This window comes from Gracilinanus agilis, chromosome 4 (assembly GCF_016433145.1).
Source record: "Gracilinanus agilis isolate LMUSP501 chromosome 4, AgileGrace, whole genome shotgun sequence".
NCBI lineage: Eukaryota > Metazoa > Chordata > Mammalia > Didelphimorphia > Didelphidae > Gracilinanus > Gracilinanus agilis.
Window position 1 is genome coordinate 257,930,867 of NC_058133.1, and position 20,017 is coordinate 257,950,883.

At 37.7% G+C, this 20,017-nt stretch overlaps 1 protein-coding gene across 1 annotated transcript in view; it reads left to right on the forward strand.

Annotated features, from left to right (window-relative positions):
* Window positions 1–19,766, forward strand: part of LOC123246361 (butyrophilin subfamily 1 member A1-like) — a 79,450-nt gene extending 59,684 nt beyond the window's left edge. The window contains exons 2-10 of the mRNA XM_044675268.1: window positions 11,529–11,624; window positions 12,062–12,409; window positions 14,062–14,343; window positions 14,473–14,631; window positions 14,925–14,945; window positions 15,037–15,063; window positions 17,351–17,377; window positions 17,655–17,681; window positions 19,090–19,766. Coding sequence (XP_044531203.1) covers window positions 11,529–11,624; window positions 12,062–12,409; window positions 14,062–14,343; window positions 14,473–14,631; window positions 14,925–14,945; window positions 15,037–15,063; window positions 17,351–17,377; window positions 17,655–17,681; window positions 19,090–19,766 — 1,664 coding nt within the window. The remainder of the gene's footprint in view (window positions 1–11,528; window positions 11,625–12,061; window positions 12,410–14,061; window positions 14,344–14,472; window positions 14,632–14,924; window positions 14,946–15,036; window positions 15,064–17,350; window positions 17,378–17,654; window positions 17,682–19,089) is intronic.
* The last annotated feature ends 251 nt before the right edge of the window (window positions 19,767–20,017 follow it).

The window sequence follows — 20,017 nt, forward strand, 5'->3', positions numbered from 1 at the left end:
TCTGTCTCTTAGCCAGTACCATATTGTTTTGATGACTGCTGCTTTATAGTATAGTTTAATATCTGGTACTGCTAGGCACCCCTTCCTTCACATTTTTTTCCATTATTTTCCTTGATATTCTTCATCTTTTGTTATTCCAAATGAACTTTGTTATAGTTTTTCCTAATTCAGTAAAGAAGTTTTTTGGTAGTTTGATAGGTATGGTGCTAAATAGGTAACTTAATTTGGGTAGAATATTCATTTTTATTATGTTAGCTCATCCTACCCATGAGCAATCAATGTTTTTCCAGTTGTTTAGATCTAGATTTAATTGTTTGGAAAGTGTTTTGTAGTTGTTTTTGTATAATTCCTGTATTTGTTTTGGTAGATAGATGCCTAAGTATTTTATATTGTCTAGGGTGATTTTAAATGGTGTTTCTCTTTCTACCTCTTGCTGCTGTGATGTGTTGGAAATATATAGAAATGCTGATCATTTATGTGCATTTATTTTGTATTCTGCAACTTTGCTAAAGTTGTTGATTATTTCTACAAGCTTCTTAGTTGATTCTCTAGGATTTTTTAAGTAGACCATCATATCATCTGCAAAGAGTGATAGCTTAGTCTCCTCATTGCCTATTTTGATACTTTCAATTTCTTTTTCTTCTCTAATTGCTACTGCTAGTGTTTCTAGTACAATGTTAAATAAAAGAGGTGATAATGGGCATCCTTGTTTGACTCCTGATCTTATTGGGAAGGGCTCTAATTTATCCCCATTGCATATAATGCTTGTTGATGGTTTTAGGTATATGCTGTTTATTATTTTTAGGAAAGGTCCTTCTATTCCTATACTTTTCAGTATTTTCAATGGCAATGGATGCTGTATTTTGTCAAAGGCTTTTCCAGCATCTATTGAGATAATCATGTGATTTTTGTTTGTTAGATTATTGATATAGTAAATTATGTGGATGGTTTTCCTAATGTTGAATCATCCTTGCATTCCTGGTATAAATCCCACCTGATCATGGTGGAGTATCCTCTTGATTACTTGCTGGAGTCTCTTTGCTAGTATTCTATTTAAGATTTTTGCATCTATGTTCATTAGGGAGATTGGTCTGCAGTTTTCTTTCACTGTTTTTGATCTACCTGGCTTTGGAATCAGTACCATATTTGTGTCATAAAAGGAATTTGATAGGAATCCTTCTTTGCTTATCTTATCAAATAATTTGTATAGTATTGGGATTAGTTGCTCTTTGAATGTCTGATAGAATTCACTTGTGAATCCATCGGGTCCTGGCAATTTTTTCTTAGGGAATTCTTTGATGGCTTGTTCAATTTCTTTTTCTGATGTGGGATTATTTAGGTATTCTATTCCTTCTTCTGTTAATCTATGCAATTTATATTTTTGTAAATATTCATCCATATCTCCTACATTGTTATATTTATTGCCATATAATTGGGCAAAATAGTTTTTAATGATTGCCTTAATTTCCCCTTCATTAGAGGTGAGGTCTCCCTTTTCATCTTTGATACTATCAATTTAGTTTTCTTCTTTCCTTTTTTTTATTAGATTGACCAGTACTTTGTCTATTTTATCTGTTTTTTCAAAATACCAGCTTCTAGTTTTATTTATTAATTCAATAATTATTTTACTTTTGATTTTATTAATTTCTCCCTAGATTTTTAGTATTTCTAATTTAGGTTTCATCTGGGGATTTTTAATTTGCTTGCTCTCTAATTTTTTAAGTTGCATGCCCAATTCATTAAACTCTGCCCTCCCTAATTTGTTAATATATGCACTCAAGGATAAAAATTCCCCCCTGAGTACTGCCTTGGCTGCATCCCACAGAGTTTGGTAGGATGTCTCATCATTGTCATTCTCTTCAATGAAATTGTTCATTGTTTCTATGATTTCTTCTTTGGCTAGCTGGTTTTGGAGAATCATATTATATAATTTCCAATTAGTTTTTGATTTGCCTGTCCAGGTGCCCTTACTAATTATTATTTTTATTGCATTATGGTCTGAGAAGGTAACATTTATTATTTCTGTTCTTTTGCATTTGTTTGCAATGTTTCTATGCCCTATTTCATGGTCAATCTTTGTAAATGTACCATGTGCAGCTGAAAAGAAGGTGTATTCCTTTTTGTCCCTATTTATTTTCTCCACATATCAATTAAATGTAATTTTTCTAGGACTTCATTCACCTCTCTTACCTCTTTCTTATTTATTTTTTGGTATGATTTATCTAGATCTGAAAGAGGAATATTTATATCTCCCACTAATACAGTTTTACTATCTATTTCCTTCTTGAGCTCTGCCAGTTTCTCCTTTATGAATTTGGATGCTATGCCATTTGGTGCATACATATTGAGCACTGTTATTTCTTCATTGTCTATACTGCCTTTAATCAGGATGTAATGACCTTTCCTGTCTTTTTAAATCATATTTATTTTTACTTTGGCTTTGTCAGAAATCATGATTGCCACTCCTGCCTTCTTTTTCTCATTTGACGTCGACAAGATTTTGCTCAAGCCCTTGACCTTAAACTTGTGTGTGTCCACCTGCCTTATATGTGTTTCTTGTAGACAACCTATGGTAGGATTTTGGTTTCTAATCCACTCTGCTATTTGCCTCCGTTTTATGAGCGAGTTCATCCCATTCACATTCAGAGTTATAATTATCAGTTGTGCATTCGCTGACATTTTGGTATTGTCTCCTAATTCTACCTCTTCTTCTTACACTATTTCCTTTTAAACCAGTGGTTTGCTTTAAGCCAGTAACCCTTATCCACTCCCTTGATTAACTTCCCTTTCTACCCCCCTCCCTTATTATTCCCCTCTTTTTATTTTGAAAGGCCTAATTAATTCCCTCCCCCTTCTTCTCCTCTTCCTTTTTTTGACCTCCCCACTCCCTTGTTCCCTTTGGTTTATCCCTTCTGGCTTTCTCAGTAGAGTTAGATAGAGTTTTATATCCCAATGGATATAGCCACTCTTCCCTCCCAGGGTTAATTAAACTGAGAATAAGGTTTAAATATTACCTCTTAATGCTCTGTTCCTCTCCTTCTTATAATAGTATTCATCCCCTCCCCTTCCCATGCCCTATTTGTGTGTAATAGAATATCCTATTTTTCTTATTCATTCAAGTTTCTCTTGGTGTCCCCTGCTATTCACCCCTCTCTTTCCCACTCCCCATATCATCTTAGACCATTTACTATTTCAACCTCTCCCTATGTATTATTCTTCTGATTACTATAATAGTGGATAGAGTTCACTACAGAGAATTATACATAGCATTTCTCAACATAGGAATACAGATTATTAGATCTTATTGAAGCCCTTAAATGGGCAAATTAAAAAAATACGAGTTTTCTCTCTTTCCCCTCTGTTTCTTATTTACCTTTTCATGTTTCTCTTGATTTTTGTGGTTGGATATTGAACTTTCCATTTAGTCCTGGTCTTTTCTGTGCAAATACTTAGAAATCTTCTATCTTATTGAATGCCCAAACTTTCCCCTGGAAGTATATAGTCAGTTTTGATGGGTAGGTGATCCGTGGTTGAAGACCCAGTTCTCTTGCCTTTCTGAATATCATATTCCAAGCCTTGTGGTCTTTTAGTGTGGAGGTTGCCAGATCCTGTGTGATCCTTATTGGTGTTCCTTGTTATTTGAATTGTCTCTTTTTGGCTTCTTGAAAGATTTTTTTTCGTTTACTTGGAAGCTCTTGAATTTTGCTATTATATTCCTGGGGGTTGTCTTTTCTGGGTCTAGTGTAGAGGGTGATCTATCGATCCTTTCAATGTCTATATTGCCCTCTTGTTGTAGAACTTCAGGGCAATTTTGCTGAATTATTTCTTTTAATATGGAGTCCAAATTTCTATTAATTTCTGCTTTTTTTGGAAGACCAATGATTCTCAAATTGTCTCTTCTAGACCTGTTTTCTTGGTCTGTCCCTTTCTCATTGAGATATTTCATGTTTCCTTCTATTTTATCAGTCTTTTGACTGTTTTATTTGTTCTTGCTGTCTTTAGAGATCATTAGCTTCTAATTGCTCAATTCTAACCTTTAGGGACTGGTTTTCGGTTATAATCTTTTGTTTTTTAGCTATAATCTTTTAGTTTTCCTTTTCAGTCTGGTCATTTCTGGTGTTCAATTTGCTTATCAGTTCATTTGATTTCTGTGCCTCACTTTCCAATTGCAAAATTCTGCCTTTTATACTGTTATTTTCTTGCCAGATCTCTTCCATCTTTCTCATCATCTCAGATTTGAACTCTTCAATAGCTTGTGACCAGTTTTCATTATTTTGGGAAGGTTTGGATATGATTACTTGTTTGTTCTCCTCTGCTGTTTCCTCTATTGTCTGGATTTTCTCTGTGTAAAAGTTGTTGAGTGTTACAGACTTCTTCTTGATGATCTTTCTCTTTTGGAGTTCCCGATTTTGGCTTGCCATTGTTAGCCCTGCCCCTTCTCAACTTTATCCTCACAGTCAGGGTCTGTCTGCACTCTCTATGCTCCCTAGGTCTCAGGTCTCATTGTTCTCGGGGTCAAGCCTCCTGGTGGTCCCCTGTCTGCCCCTCTACCAGAGGCTCGCTCAATAGTCTCAGGGCGCTGCTTCCTGTCTGCACAGGGTCCCCACTAGAGGTCCAAGCCTGCGCTCAAGATCCTTGTCCGAGGCAAGGCAATGCCTTTACCAGCGCCTGCGCTCACAGTCTGTGTTCAAAGTCCGTGTGCAGTCTTTAGCTTCTTGGGGTCCTAAGTCTTGCTGCTCTCAGGAACAGGCCCTGGAGCTGCCAATGATTTAATGGGCCCCAAACCTGCTTCAACTCCTATGCGCTGGCTTTGGCACTGTAGGTGGTGTGGGGGGTGGGGGAGGGTTACACAGTTTGTGTTCCAGTGAGAACTGTTTCATCCCTTTATAGCGTAGAAATGCTTTGATTCCACGTACCTTCAATGCTGCGCCCTGTTGTGGGGTCCCTTCATTTGTCTGGACTTGTTTTTATGTACCCCTGAGGAGTCCTATATTGGTTAGGAGAGGTCAAGCAGCTGCTCTTTACTCTGCCACCATCTTAACTGGAACCTCCTATAAATATTTTTGTGCAAGTCTTTTTCCTTATTATCTCTTTGGAGTATAAACCCAGCAGTGGTATGGTTGGATCAAAAGGCAGACAATCTTTTATAGCTTTTAGTGCTCAAGTATTCCTAATTTTTACCTCCTTATCCTGTTGTCCAGATGAGTTGTTTTAATGGTAGTCATCTGTGTTTTTTCCATTTTTTGGTGTTTTCGCTTGGTTCTATTATGCCTTGTGTCATTGAATTTTAATTTTATTTCTTCCATTATATTTTTTAAAGATGTTCACTAAAGACTTCTACCTTCTTTTATAAACTGATTTTTCTTATACCATATTTTCCTCTTGTGCTCTAATTTGACTTTCCGAAATATCTTTCTTTATCTCTTCCTTGATTTATTTTACAAGACTCTTTATCCACTTTCAAAATACTTATAGCTAATAGCTTCTGCTTTCTGGTCTACTTGTAATTGCTTGATTATTCTTTTCTTCTGAGGTTTTGCCATGGGATACATTTAATCAAAAAAAAATTCATCTTAGTAGAGTTTTGGTTGTTGTTGTTTAACATTTATTAATTTCTTCATTGTTTCCAGTAGAGATGCCTGGTGAAGTTTCATTACTGCTCTCCTTTGCTGTTTCTTACAAACTTTCCTTGACTCTAATTGCTGAAGATACTGTCATACTAATTCTTTGACATCAAGTCAAAAGTGGACATTTAGACCTTCTAGAAGCTATAAGAGATCTCAGTCCTCAGACTGGACAAGAGTAACCAACAGTGCCTTTCTGTAGCTTCTATCTTATAAAAATTATTGATATATTTTATTTTTATTTTTATTTTCAACATGTCTCTACAGCTCCAGAAAGCTATTCCATATAACAAAGAGAAAAAAAAATAGATTAGCAAAACCAACCAAACACATCAACTATGTCTGATATTATACACAATATTCCATATCCAGTGTCTCCCTCTCCTTCCACAAGAAGAGGAGGAATTACATTTTCTCATACTTTCTTCAGGGCCAGTGCCAGACATTTAAGTTACACTACAATTGCTTGTCTTTTTTCTTTTCTTTTGCTCTTTCCCCATGTATGTTGTGATAATCTGGCTTCTGACTTTATCATTCCCCTGAAATGACTCTCTTTAAATTTACTAATGTCCTGTGAGTTGCTAAATTCAATGGCTTTTTCTCAATCCTCACTTTCCTTGACCTTTCTGCAGCTTTTGACACTGCTGATCTTTCTTCCTTGATAGTATTTTATCTCTAGGTTTTTGTGGCACCAATCTCTCCTAAATTTTCTTCTACCTCTCCTAATCTGTCTCTTTTTGCTTGACCTTCGGCCAGATCATGCTCTCTAACTAGAATTAGTGTCTTTTAGGTTTCTGTCCTAAGACCTCTTCTTCTAGACTATTTCACTTGGTGATCTCATCAGTTCCCTTGGACTTAATAACTTTTTATGCTGCCCCAATTTCTCTGATCACTTCCAATTTCACATTTCCAACTGTCTTTCAGACATCTCAAATTGAATGTCCAATATACATCTTAAATTTTATATCCCAAGTAGGATTCATTTTCTTTCCCCAAAGTTTCCCCACTTCTCCCTATTACTAAAGAGGGAAACATTAACCTCCCATTCCCTCAGATTTGCATCTTGGGAGTCATTCTGGACTGCTCACTGTCTCTTATTCCCTATATCCATTTTGTTGCAAAGTCTGTCAATTTTACCTTTGCAACATTTCTTGAATATACTCCTTTCCCTTCTTTCCTTTGATATTGGCCCTAGTCTAGTGCTGGCCCTCATTATTGCAATCCCTTGCTTGGGGGTTTGCCTGCTTTAAGTATCTCCCAACTTCAATCCCTCCTCCATTTCATCAGAGCAATTTTTCTAAAGTGCATTTTAGTCATGTCATAACCTCTCTTCTTCACTCCACTCAATAAATATCATTAGCTTCTTATTATCTCTAGAAGCAAATAAAAAATGCTGTTAAGCATTCAAAGCCCTTTATAACTTAGTCCCCTTCTACCTTTCCAGTCTTGCTCCCTTACATGTATTGTTTGATCTATTGACACTGGTTTCCTTGCTGTTCCATGAACAAGACACTCTCAGCTCTTAGTATTTTCTGACTGTTCCCTGTGCTTGGAATGCTCTCCCTCCTTTGCTCTGACTTCTGATCTCCTGACAAGAGTCCTTGATTTTTACCTCCAGTGGGATTGTTGTTTGGATACCACTTGTTCTCAAAATTTGGATCTTTACTTTTATCAGATACAAGGTTATTATAATATTTTGCTCCTACTTGTTATATGTCTCTTCTATTCCACTAATCAATCTTTCTGTTTCTTAGCCAGTGCCAGATAGTTTTGATAATTACTGCTTTATAATACAATTTGAAATCTGTTCTACTAGACTGCCTTCTTTTATACTTTTTCATTAATTCCTTTGATATTCTTGACCTTTTGTTCTTCCAAATGAATTTTATTGTTTTCTCTAGCACAATAAAATAATCTTTTGGTAATTTAATTGGTATAGAATTGAATAAATAGGTTGTTAGTTTGGGAAATGTTGTCATTTTAATTATATTGGCTCTGCTTACCCATGAACAATTAATATTTTTCTAATTATTTAAATCTAACTTTACTTACATAAAAAGTGATTTATAATTACATTTAAGTAGTTCCTAGTGTGTTTTGGCAGGTATATATTCCCAAGTATTTATTCTCTCTATGGTGGAATAATTGAGGTATCTCTTTCTATTTTTTTTTGCAGGTCTTTGTTAGTGATATATAGAAATAATGATGAATTGTATGGGTTTATTTTATATCCGAATACTTTAATGAAATTATCAATTGTTTCAACTAATTTTTTAGTTGAGTCTTTAGGATTTTCCACATATACCATCATATCATCAGCAGAACTAATTTTAATACCTCCTTGCCCAATCTGATTCCTTTAGTTTCTTTTTCTTCTCTTGCTATTTCTAAGCATTTCTAATACAATAAATAATACTGGTGAGAGTGAGTATTTTTGTTTCACTTCTGATTTTACTAGGAAGGCTTCCAGCTTATCCCCTTTATAAATAATGCTTGCTAATGGTTTTATGTAGATGCCTCTTATTAGCACTTTAAGAAAAAATCAATTTATATCTATTCTTTCCAGTATTTTTAATAAGGATGAGTGTTATAGTTTGTCAACAGCTTTTTCTGTATCTATTGATATAATCACATGATTTTTGTTGATTTAATTATTAACATAATCAATTATGTTGATAGTTTTTCCTGTTAAACTATTCCTGCATTTTTGGTATAAATCAGTTATTCCCAAAGTGGGTGCCACTGCCCCCTGGTGGGTGCTGCAGCGATCCAGGGAAGCGGTGATGGCCACAGGTGCATTTATCTTTCCTATTAATTGCTATTAAAATTTAAAAAATTAATTTCCAGGGGAACTAAGTAATATTTTTTTCTGGAAAGGGGGCAGTAGGCCAAAAAAGTTTGGGAACCACTGGTATAAATCTTGTTTGGGTCACAATGTATAAACTTTGTGATAAATTGTTGTAGTCTTCTAGCTAGGATTTTTGTACCCATATTAATAATGAAATTGGTCTATAATTTTCTTTCTCTGATTTTGCTTTTCTTAGTTCTCCTGCTTTTCTGTATTATTCATATTCATTATTTCTTTCTCCATAATAACATTCTATGTTATTCATTAACCACAATTAATTTTTCCATTTCTCAATCAATGGGAATCTATGTTGTTTTCAGTCCTTTGCTACTACAAACAGCTTTGCTACACGTATGTGGATATATGAAATACCTGTCTTTCTATTTTTGTTTCTGTTTAGGCTAAAAGTAGTAATAGCACTCTGGGTCAAAGGATATACATGTTGTTTTAGTCAGTTTCTTAGTTTAATATCAAATTGCTTTTCAAAGGGGTTTATACTTTGTGGATCCATCAATAATGAATTAGTGAGTATCTTTGCATAGTCTTTCTAACATTGATTCTATTTTTAATAATTTTTTCCAGTTGTCTAAGTCTGAGTCTCAGAATAGTTTTGATTTGATTTTCTCTTATTAATGACAGGCCTTAATAACAGATTGAATATGAGAGGTGAGGTTTGAGGTAGATACATAGGTTGTTATCTAGATGGCTTGGGATGATGGTATTGTGAAAAATGGAAAATGGCAAATGACAAATGCATTGTTAGTAGGGCTTTGAATTGATGTAGTCATTGTGGAAAACAGTTTGGAACTATGGCCAATTCTAGATTGCTAAATTCTCCATGCCATCCAGTCCTCCTAGACCCCCAAGGTGGTTGAAGAGAGAGAAAAGGACCCACATATACAAAAAAAAGCATTTATAGCAGTTCATTTTGGAGTGTCAAATGAAGGGTTTCAGCAAATAATGAACCATGAAGATATTAAAGATGTATTCAAAAGCTGATTCTAATGAGCAAAGTGTTCATGGATCAGACTCATAAGGATATATTTCTAATATTTCACATGATTGATTTCTGAATTTTTCAATCAGATTGGGGTAAAACTTTGTTGAGCTTAAAAATTGTACTTTCAAAGAAATGAAGCTGCAACTGGCAGACAGGCTGAAAATAGATCTTTTTGAATCTGTAAAGTTTACTTACCCTTAACATCTGAATAAGTTTGGACCAGGGTTCTGGGAAGAAGAAGTTTTGACTTAAGTCAGGAAGGGCTTTCAAATGAGCTTCTTTCCTGGGCATCTGGCCGAAAAATTGTGTTACCGCCTGTTCATTATCTTTGTTATCGGACTCATAATCTTATGTAAAAACCTTTGCTGCTTCCTTTGTTCAATAGATACCCTGAAAACCCCCAGTGCTAAAAAAGTTATAATAAATGGTCAGAGACAAGGTCTCTCTCTCTCACTGACTTGTCTCCCTGACAGACATCACACTGCGTCCCTTGTCTGTTATTTTCCCTATGTGTCTCCTTACTTTGTCTTAAAACCCCTTCCCCATTGTTTTCTAGTCTTTGGCTTCCCTCTAGGGTGACTAGGATCTACGTACAGATTCTTGGAGAGGCTGGACTTCTTTAGAAAAGAACTAGAAATTGAGAGGGTTGCCAATCAAATGGAAATGACTAAAGAACTTAAGAGTATATGAATGTAATGGAATACATTATTAAGAAATGAGGAAATGGATAGTTTCAAAGAAACCTGGGAAAACTCAAATGAAGAGATAGAGAGGAAAATGAACAGAACCAGGCAAAGAATTAATAGTAGTATAACTATAACATTGAAAAGATGAGCAATCTGAAAAAAAAGTTCCCTCATGGCCCCGGCTTGTACTGAAATCAGTGATTTTAATTGACCTTGCCTCCTGCAGATAATTTTTTATGTTAACATCATAAACAGATATGAGACCAGGCCAAAGTTTCCTTCCTTATTTTTTTTCTCCTTTCATTTTCAGAAGGAACCTAAGAGGCCTGAGAAAGGTTGCATTGCTCTGGAGAGATGTTTCCTGCATAGATTTCCTGGATACCTGATTTTTTTTCTGGAATACTCATATTATATCCTTCCAGAAGGACAGCCAGTTCCCAGTTCCCAAAAAATAGGAATGCATCATGACTTTGTCAGAATGAAGAGCAGGAAGAGCAATGGTACCTTTACTGAATCTACCACTGTCCCAGCCTCGAGGGAGCAGTCAGACTGAAGAGAAACTCCCGAGTGTCTCACTGATTATAAAGAGAAAAAATGTGAGTATAGTGTGGTGCCTCTGAACAGTGGGGAGTGGGAAAAGGAAGAGTTGGGAAGATGTTATGCTGATAAAATGTGGGACATAGCACAAGTCAGATCCATTTGTTACCTTATCTCCCCCACTTCCCATACATACATACATCCTGGATTATGAGGGGAAGCTCAAGAAAGCAATGGGTATATTGAAGGGGTACATGAAGTCATGAAAAAAATCTATTTCTTTCTTTCTCTCAGCTTCTCAAACCCTCTTAAATAAAAGTCAAGAGAACTCTTATTTACCATAGGAGAGTTCTCCCTGCAGAGCATAGCTGCTTCTTTTTTTTTTAAACCCTTACCCTCCATAATAGAATCAATATTGTGTGTTGGTTCTAAGGTAATACCATTGTAAGGGCTAGGCAATGGGGGTTAAGTGACTTGCCCAGGGTCACACAGCTAGGAAGTGTCTGGGACCAGATTTGGACCTAGGACCTCCCATAGAGCATGGTTTCTAAGAAAATTACTGGATTATTGAGTTTCAAAGGAAAAGAGAGAAAGGAAGTAATTGCTGGGTGCCCTTACCTGTTTGCCTGCTCTTTGTGTTCATTCAGGGCCTTTTGATCAAGATTTATAGGGGTTTGTAGGACTTAGGCAGGATTGTTATAGCAAGCAGTAAAGATGCCTCTTTTTAAGGGTTAATAATCTTTGTCTTTTCTTTATCCCAAACTATATACACAGGAAGCATTTAATTAATTAAATTAATATTTGTTAGTCATTTGATTTGTTCTATTTTCTAGTTTCCATATTTGCAGCTCTGAAGAAGATGGGTTTCCTAAACTCCTTTCTATCCATCTGCCTCATGTTTCCTCTGCAGATGCCTGTGGGAGGCACAGGTAAGAATATTGTCTCTTTCCTTTTCTGTTTTTTTTTCCTATTACAGTTGAAACAATTTGACTCAGACACCAACCAGGACACATAGAATCAGTAGCCTTGGAGGTAACCAATAATTCTACCTCTTTCTATAGTCTACACATTTTAGATCATTGACAATAATTTATACACTCCTAACTTTAATGGGGCCCCCAAAGAACACTTTATAGAAGCATCAGTTCAATAGGGTGGATCAACAGTATTAGTCTCATCAGAATCAGAAAAATAAGTTCCTTTGAGAGTAAATTCCTTGGAAAAATCTACACATGCTTTCCCATAGAGGTTTTATAATAATTATTATGTTAATTCCCTTTCCTCCTAAGAAAAGGAAATGTCCTTTCAGGAATAGAATGTTCATCTTCCTTTCCCCCCATCTATCTCCTGCTTCTCCATCTAACAGAACAATTTGTGGTGCTTGGACCAAACGAACCCATTGTGGCCTTACTGGGTTCAGACATCATACTGCCCTGCCGCCTCTCCCCGTCCATGAGTGCGGAGCACATGGAAGTCAGGTGGTTTCGCTCCCAGTTCTCTGAAGCTGTGTTCGTGTTCCAAAAGGGGAAGGAGCAGACTGGCGAACAACTGGTGGAATACACAGGGAGGACAGAATTTATAAGTGAATTCATTACTGAGGGGAGGTTGGCTGTGAAGATTTACAATGTCCAAATGTCAGACAATGGAAAGTACCAGTGCTTTTTTGGAAGAGGCGATGTATTTGAACAAGCAAGTCTGGAAGTGAAGGTGGCAGGTAAGTGGTTTGTTGGGAAAGATGAGCCCTTTTTGATGGGACAGTACCATGTGTGTCCATCGTACTATTTCTCATCATAACTCTTGTAGATTCAAACTACATATTCCATTTTTTATCAGTCCCAAGTTCCACTTATCTCAAGGTTCTGTGTCTGATACTGGTACAACTGTAGCATGGAAGAAATATCTTTTCTTGGAATCACAAGGCCTGGGTTGAAACAAATTTTATTACTTGATTGCTGTCTATCATTTCAACTGTCTGGGTCTCAGTTCTTTTATCTTAAAAATGTAAATAACAGTCTTTCTTCCTGACCAAGACTAGTAGTTTGTTAAGACTTACAGGGTCAAATGAGATAATAGCTGTCAAAATGTTTTGCAATAATAATATGCTTTGTATAAATCTGAACTATCTCTTTTTATGAATATATATGGACATGGAAGAGTGCTTTCCTCTATGGTTTCCACCTCTGGGGTTGGGGATGTGTCTATGATATCCTAGGCAGCAAGGTGGCACAGTGGATAGAATATGGGGTCTCTTCATGAGTTCAAATCTGGCCTCAGACACTTATTGGCCGTGTGACCCTGGGCAAGTCACTTAACCCTGTTTCCCTTAGTTCCTCATCTGTAAAATGAGCTGAAGAAGGAAATGGCAAACCCCTTCAGTGTCTTGCTAAGAAAACCCCAAAATGAGGTTATGAAGAATCAGATAACTAAACAACAACCCTCATATCCTTAACATATAATAATTTATAATATAATATAATAATAACATAATGATCTCTGGCAGACTTATATCCATGAATTTATTGACACCTTTCTTTAACATCTCATATAAATATATGTTGAGAAGTATGTGCTGTTTTCTTTATCTACTTTGACATCCTCCACTCCTTATACTACCCACACCACCTTGGAAAGCTATGCTGGGAGCGGAGCACAGACGAATGATTCTTTGTCTCCTTTTACTTACTTTGAAGGAGGAAGGAATTAAGACAATCCATTTCTGATACAGCTGAAACAACCGACTGAACATGAACTGAAACCAACACATTTGAAACAACACTAACACTTTGGGAGGTCAGGAGTAGAAAGTCTGCCTGATAGATTCATCTTATAAGAAGAGATACAAAGAAATTCTGTAGTTTCAATTGAAGTATCAATTGAAAGTAATGGTCACACATACACACACACACACACACACACACACACTCCATCTATCCATAGATAAGAATGTGCCTTAGAAAATTTCACTTTGTTCCTTTTACAGGACTCCATAGGCAATTTCAGAGTTATTCAAAGAATTAAGAGATAGAGAACATTTGAAGAAAGGAATGGTTCCTAACACAAGCTTTGAATCTGAGAAATCCCTTTCCTGTTATGGGCTTCTGTCTTCCTATTTGTTTAGTTGGGAAAAGGTAGTCAACTTGCATTTATTAAACACCTACTATTTGCTAGAGACAGTGCTAAGTCTTAGGGATATGAAGAAAGACAAAAGATAGCCTTTGCTCTCAAGGAGCTCCCAGGCTCATGGAGCAGAGCCTCAGCCCTTCTCTAGTTTTCTCTAAGGCACACTGATGTAGAAAGATGATGAATTCTGTAGCCATGATGATTTCTGCTCCTGAGGGCTCTCAGGTCTCTGGCTTCTCTCTCTAGGTCTAGGTTCTGCTCCTCACCTCCGCTTGGAAGGACATGAGGATGGAGGGATTAAGCTGGCATGCACAACAGACGGATGGTTCCCAAAGCCCCAGGTGCAGTGGAGAAACAATAAGGGAGGGAAGTTTTCCTCCCTCTCTGAGACCCAGGTCCAAGATAAAGCTGGTTTCTTCCATGTGAAGGCGTTGATTGTGGTCCAAGACAGCTCCATTAGGAATGTATCCTGCTCCATCTACAACATGCTCCTGGGTCAGGAGAAGATGTCAGTCATTGACATCCCAGGTCAGTTCTAAGTCCTAAAGAGAATGATTAGAGTTGGGGTAGATGGGACAGGGGAAAGAACCATAGTGGAGGGGAAAGGGCTTATTTTTGGTATGTATCTGACCTAGACTTCCTTGGGTCTCTCAATAGAGTCCTTCTTCCCTAAGACTTCTCCCTGGAAGAAAGCCCTGACTGGAATCTTACCTGTGGTGGGAATTCTCCTTGGAATTAGCATCTTTTTCATCCTGAAAGAAAGGAAGGAAGTAAAGAAATTGCACCAGGAAAAGAAGGACCAACAAGAAGAGAAAGGTAAAGGAGAAAGGCAAAGTAGGGAGATAAGCAGGAACTTTGTCTATGTGTGTGGGATGATGAGGACCAAATAAGGAGAGAGAGGGAGACAAAAATTTTATGAGGGGCAAGGAAGGCAGAATTCCAGACTCCAGAAAGGACAGCATCATGACAGAGCTCCAGAGCAGGGAAGACTGGTGATTTTTAGGAAGATTCTTTGGATCTAAAAAAGGACCACTCTCATCTGATATTTAAGGAGCAAAAACCTGTCCTTTCTGCAGAGCTTAGATTTATATAATTTCTTTCTTTTTCAGAATCTCTCAGAATAGATCTTGGTAAGTTCAATTTCCCCCCACAACTGAATTCAGCCTGTGTTTCACCCAGAACTGACTTCAGGATGATTCACTTATTGCTGTTGCCTTTCAGAAAAAAGGAAGCATCTCTATGATTCAGGTGAGCAATTCTCACTTTTACTCAAATCAGGAGTCTCTGCCTACCTTCCCTGTGGGAGATATATCCTTCCATACCAGGGCATAAATACACACACACACACACACACACACACACACACACACACACACACACACAATGACCATACCTATATTATGCTTATGGGGTGGGAAAAGTTTATTACAGAGTAGAGCCTATGAAGAAAGCCATTTTATTTTTTTATCAATGCATTTTGTTTTTTATACAACTATTCCTCTATTGTAGTCCTTCTATCCTTTGTCACCAGAAAACCAGTTAAACAAAATCTCCCCAAACTGTGACTACAAATCACAATGCAAGAAATATGCCATACTGGTAACTTCCTAGCTCTCTAATGAGAGGAAGAAATATTTTTTTGACCTCAGGGCCAAGATTGGTCATTGCATTTAAAGTGAGTTGACTTTTTTTTTTTAAAACCCTTGTACTTCAGTGTATTGTCTCATAGGTGGAAGATTGGTAAGGGTGGGCAATGGGGGTCAAGTGACTTGCCCAGGGTCACACAGCTGGGAAGTGGCTGAGGCCGGGTTTGAACCTGTCTCTAGGCCTGACTCTCACTCCACTGAGCTACCCAGCTGCCCCAAAGTGAGTTGACTTTGAGCTATAATGTTTGCCATTTTCATTTATATAGTTGTGGTCATTGTGTATATTGTTCTCATGGATCATCTTCACTCTGCACAATTTCAAACAAATGTTTCCATGTTTATTTGATTTCTTCACATAAATAATTTCTTATGGTGAAGTATTTCATGATATTGTAATACTATAATATGGTTAACTTCTCCCTATATTAACAGTACCTTCTTTCTAACCAAATTTTTGATACCATAAAAAATAATGCTATGAATATTTATACAGGTCTTTTTAATATCTTTAGACATGCATAATAGTGATATTTCTGAGCTATTGAAAAATTTGATAATTTTTTTACCTCTCTCATTTATCTCCTATTTGTCCAACTTCCTACACTGTCTCTTGTGCTGATCTATCATCCATATCTGACCTTATCATTGTGGATATTCTGCTCTCGGTCCTCTTCTCTATATTCTTTCCTATTTAACTCATCAGCTCCCACGATATAACTATCTTTTCTAAGCAGACAATTCAGACATCTATGTAGCTAGCCCCAGTTACTTGCTGGTGCTTTTAACCCCAAATTACCAGTTGTGTATTCAAAATTTCAAACTCAATATGTCCAAAAGTAAACTCATTTCTTTCCCCAAGCCCTCTCCTCTTCTAAACTTACCTATTTTTGTTGAAGGTACCACAATTTTCATCATCCATAGGAGTTAGTAAACTTAGAATTGAATAGAAAATAACTCTTTACTCTCCCTCATTTCACACATCCAGCAACTTACCAGATCTTGCCATTTCTACCTCCATAGCATCTTTTTTTTTAACCTTTTCTCCACTCACACAGGTAATATCTTAGGGTAGGCTCTCATCACTGCTCTGCTAAATTATTGCATTGGCTTTCTCATTGATTTCTCTTCTTTAAGTTTCTCCCTTCACTTCACTCCACTTCCTATCCCCATCAAATATGTTGTTATCAAAATGATTTTCCAAAATTGCAGATCTAACTATATTACTTCCTACTTGATAGTCTCCTTTGGAATGTTAATGCCTCTAGGAAAAATAAATTATCATTTCTTTTTCAAACCGTATACCACGTGGGCCCAATCTCTTTCCAGTCTTATTTCTTGCTTCTCCACTTCCAGTACTCTGTGTTGCAGGTGAAATGGCCTTTTCTCTGTTCCTCATATGTGCAACTCTAACTCCTGTTTCCCCAACTTTGCATTGCTCATTCCATATACCTAGAAAACATCGACTCTTCACTTCTTAGAAGGGCTCTCTTCTTTCAAGACCCATTTCAAACACTACCTTCTACATGAAGATTTTCCTGTTCCTCAGACATTCAATTACTAGCACTCACTTCCCAAACAACTTTGTATGTTATCTACTCTGTGCTTATGTATGTATACTCCCTTTATATTTATAATTTATTTTTAAGTTGCTCCAGAGTAGAGAGAGTTTCAAATTTTGTATTTGTATCCACAACATCCAGCAGAGTGCCTGGCATGGAGCAGTCATTTAACAAATGTGGGTTGATTAATTGAGAAGGAAGCTCTACTGAAAACAATTCTCATTGGTATTCCTTTTCATATAATTTAACCTTCACTGCCTGAGAACAAAACTTTGAGCAAAGATAAAGGAAGTTTTTCACATGCAGTTTCATCTTTTTGTTTCTTTTCAGCCTGGAAGAAGGCCCACATATATGCTGGTGAGTGTCTCTCCTCTTCCCCAGGATCACCATATCTCCTATTTCAGGGGACTTTTGCCTTTCTGTTAAATGGAAGGCTCTGACACACAGACATGATTCTGTGGAAAGAAAAAGGTTCCTGGGAGCGGGAGGAGGATTCAAAGTTAGTGGTGACAAAGATGGGGAAAGATTTTTCTTCCTCCAGGCAGTTCAGAGTCTTACCTCACCTATAATTTGTGTGTGTGTGTGTGTGTGTGTGTGTGTGTGTGTGTGTGTGTGTATCTGTGTTCTCTTTCAGACTGGAGAAAGAAACATTTTCAGGCATGTAAGTGATTTCAACTTTGTTTTCTGGACTTCCATTAAATCATTCTAGGGCAAAAGATTCCATTTTTCTTTATAACCTGAAGAAGATATTCCATTATTCTTATTTGAAAATTTGCAGGTGGCTTAGTGGATTAAGAGCCAGACCTAGAGTTGGGGGTCTTGGGTTCAAATCTACCCTCAGACATTTCTTAGCCGTGTGACACTGGGCAAGTCACTTTACCTCAAATGCCTAGTCCTTACTGATCTTCTGCCTTGGAACCAATATACAGTATTGATTCCAAGATGGAAGATAAGGGTTTTAAAAAACCCAAGAAAGTCTGAATCCCATTTTTCTGCAGATTATTATTTATATGTCACCTAAATCCTTCAGTTAAAAAAATATAAGCCAATTTTTTTTCTGTGCTTTCCTAAGGGAGACTGAGAATTGCTGGGTATTTCCCTCTGTATAAGACTGAAGACTTATGTTAATCATTTCTCCAGTCTTAATTGCTCTAGTTCTGTGATCCTTTCCTCCTGGGTCTTATTCTTCATTCATTTAGACACCTAGGCAGTTTTCTTCTTTATCGTCTCAAGCTTTTCTCTTGTTCAGTCTTCCACAATGTACTTTCTTCCCGAAACACAAACAAAAGTTGCTAATTCCTATCAATACCTCAAATATTCTCCAACTGCTTTTGAGAGAGGCCTGGTGGTGACTAGGATATTTAGCTTGCAGAGAAGCACAGGCTGAGGAATGAGATTTCCTGTATATGAAAGGCCTGCAGGAGTGGAATGAGCATCAAGTTCTTGCCCATATTCATAGGGGAAGAGGAAAGTAACTTTTATTAAAAGTAGCAGAGATTGTGGTTGGACAAAGGGGCAGAAAGGGCACTAGAATGAATGTTGAGGGAGGATGTAAAGACTCTGTGGAGTCTAGCAATGGTATCACTGTGGCACTGTCCCATTGATGCTTGCATACTGCATCTCTATCTTTTATCCTGTGCATTGATTCCAGGCTTCCCCCAGGGGGACAGAATAGAACATGTTCTGACACAAGTCTCTTCCTTTCCTCACTAGCCTAAGTTATGGAAAAGGGATTCAGGAATGAGAAAGCAGGTGAAGGACAGACACAACAGGGTGATCTCACTTGACTTAGGCATCCTGCACTGTCTCCCTTGCAAAAGGCATTTCATCGTAAGTATTTTAGCATTGGATTTCAGCTGCTGAGGCCTTCGGATGAAAGGGGCCGCTGTGCAGAGAGGAGTCTGTGGCAGGGACTCATTCATTCGGGAGAGGCTAGAGAGCCAGTCAGGCTTCTGCTGAAGGCTCTGAAAGGCCTCTATGTGTGGTGTTTCCTTTGGTCCTAGATTCTTCCTGGCCCTTAAGGCACTCTTTCTCCTAGACCTGCATTTACCTGGCATCTCTTTCTGCAGTGAATGTGACTCTGGATCCAGCCTCTGCTCATCCTGGCCTCACTGTCTCTAAGAAAGAGAACTCGCTGAAGGTGGGAAATGCAGACAAGAGTGCAGAAGAAACCTTCAGTGTCCTGGGCCAGGAGGCCATCACCTCTGGGAGATATTACTGGGAGGTGAAGGTGGAAATGGGGGTTGGGAACAAAGCTACTTGGTATCTTGGAATTTGTAGGGACAATGTAAACAGGAGTGGGTGGTTCAGAGAGTCCCCAGAAACTGGGTTCTGGGTCGTAGGATGCTTTGAAGGGGTATTTCAGTCAATGATTGGTAAACACTTAGAGTCTCCATCCCTGGGGAAGCCCCCAGAGCAGATAGGTATATTCCTGGATTATGAGGCAGGAGACGTCTCATTTTACAACATGACAGATGAGTCTCACATCTACACCTTCCCCCCAGCCCCCTTCTCTGGGCCTGTGCACCCATACTTTAGTATTCAGACCCTCGACACATCTTTCACCATCTGCCATGTGTCAGACAGAACTGAGAGGACCCCTGCCCCTTCTCTGGAGACCCCGATGGCCTCCCAAGAGCAGGAACGGCTTCTTGGTGACAAGGAACAGGCTCCAGAGGACAAATCTACCACAACACAAAGCCATTCTCCACCTCATTATGAGCCTGTTTCCCAGGATACCAAGTAACTGAGCTCTCCAAGGCCCTTCTCCCATAAATTACCCCCACCAACTTTCCCAAAGTTTATTTCAAAGCTCTCACTTTATGTAAGCACGCACTGCATAGAAAAGAGCCAGAATCTGAATGCTGTTTTTTTTCTTGTAGAAGAAATAGAGCAGGAATATATGTCATTTGGCATCAGTTCTATGTAAAGGCCCAAGAACGAGCAAGGTTTTCTTTTGTTCTTTTCCTATTTTTTTTTTCTAAAGGGCATTTCTTA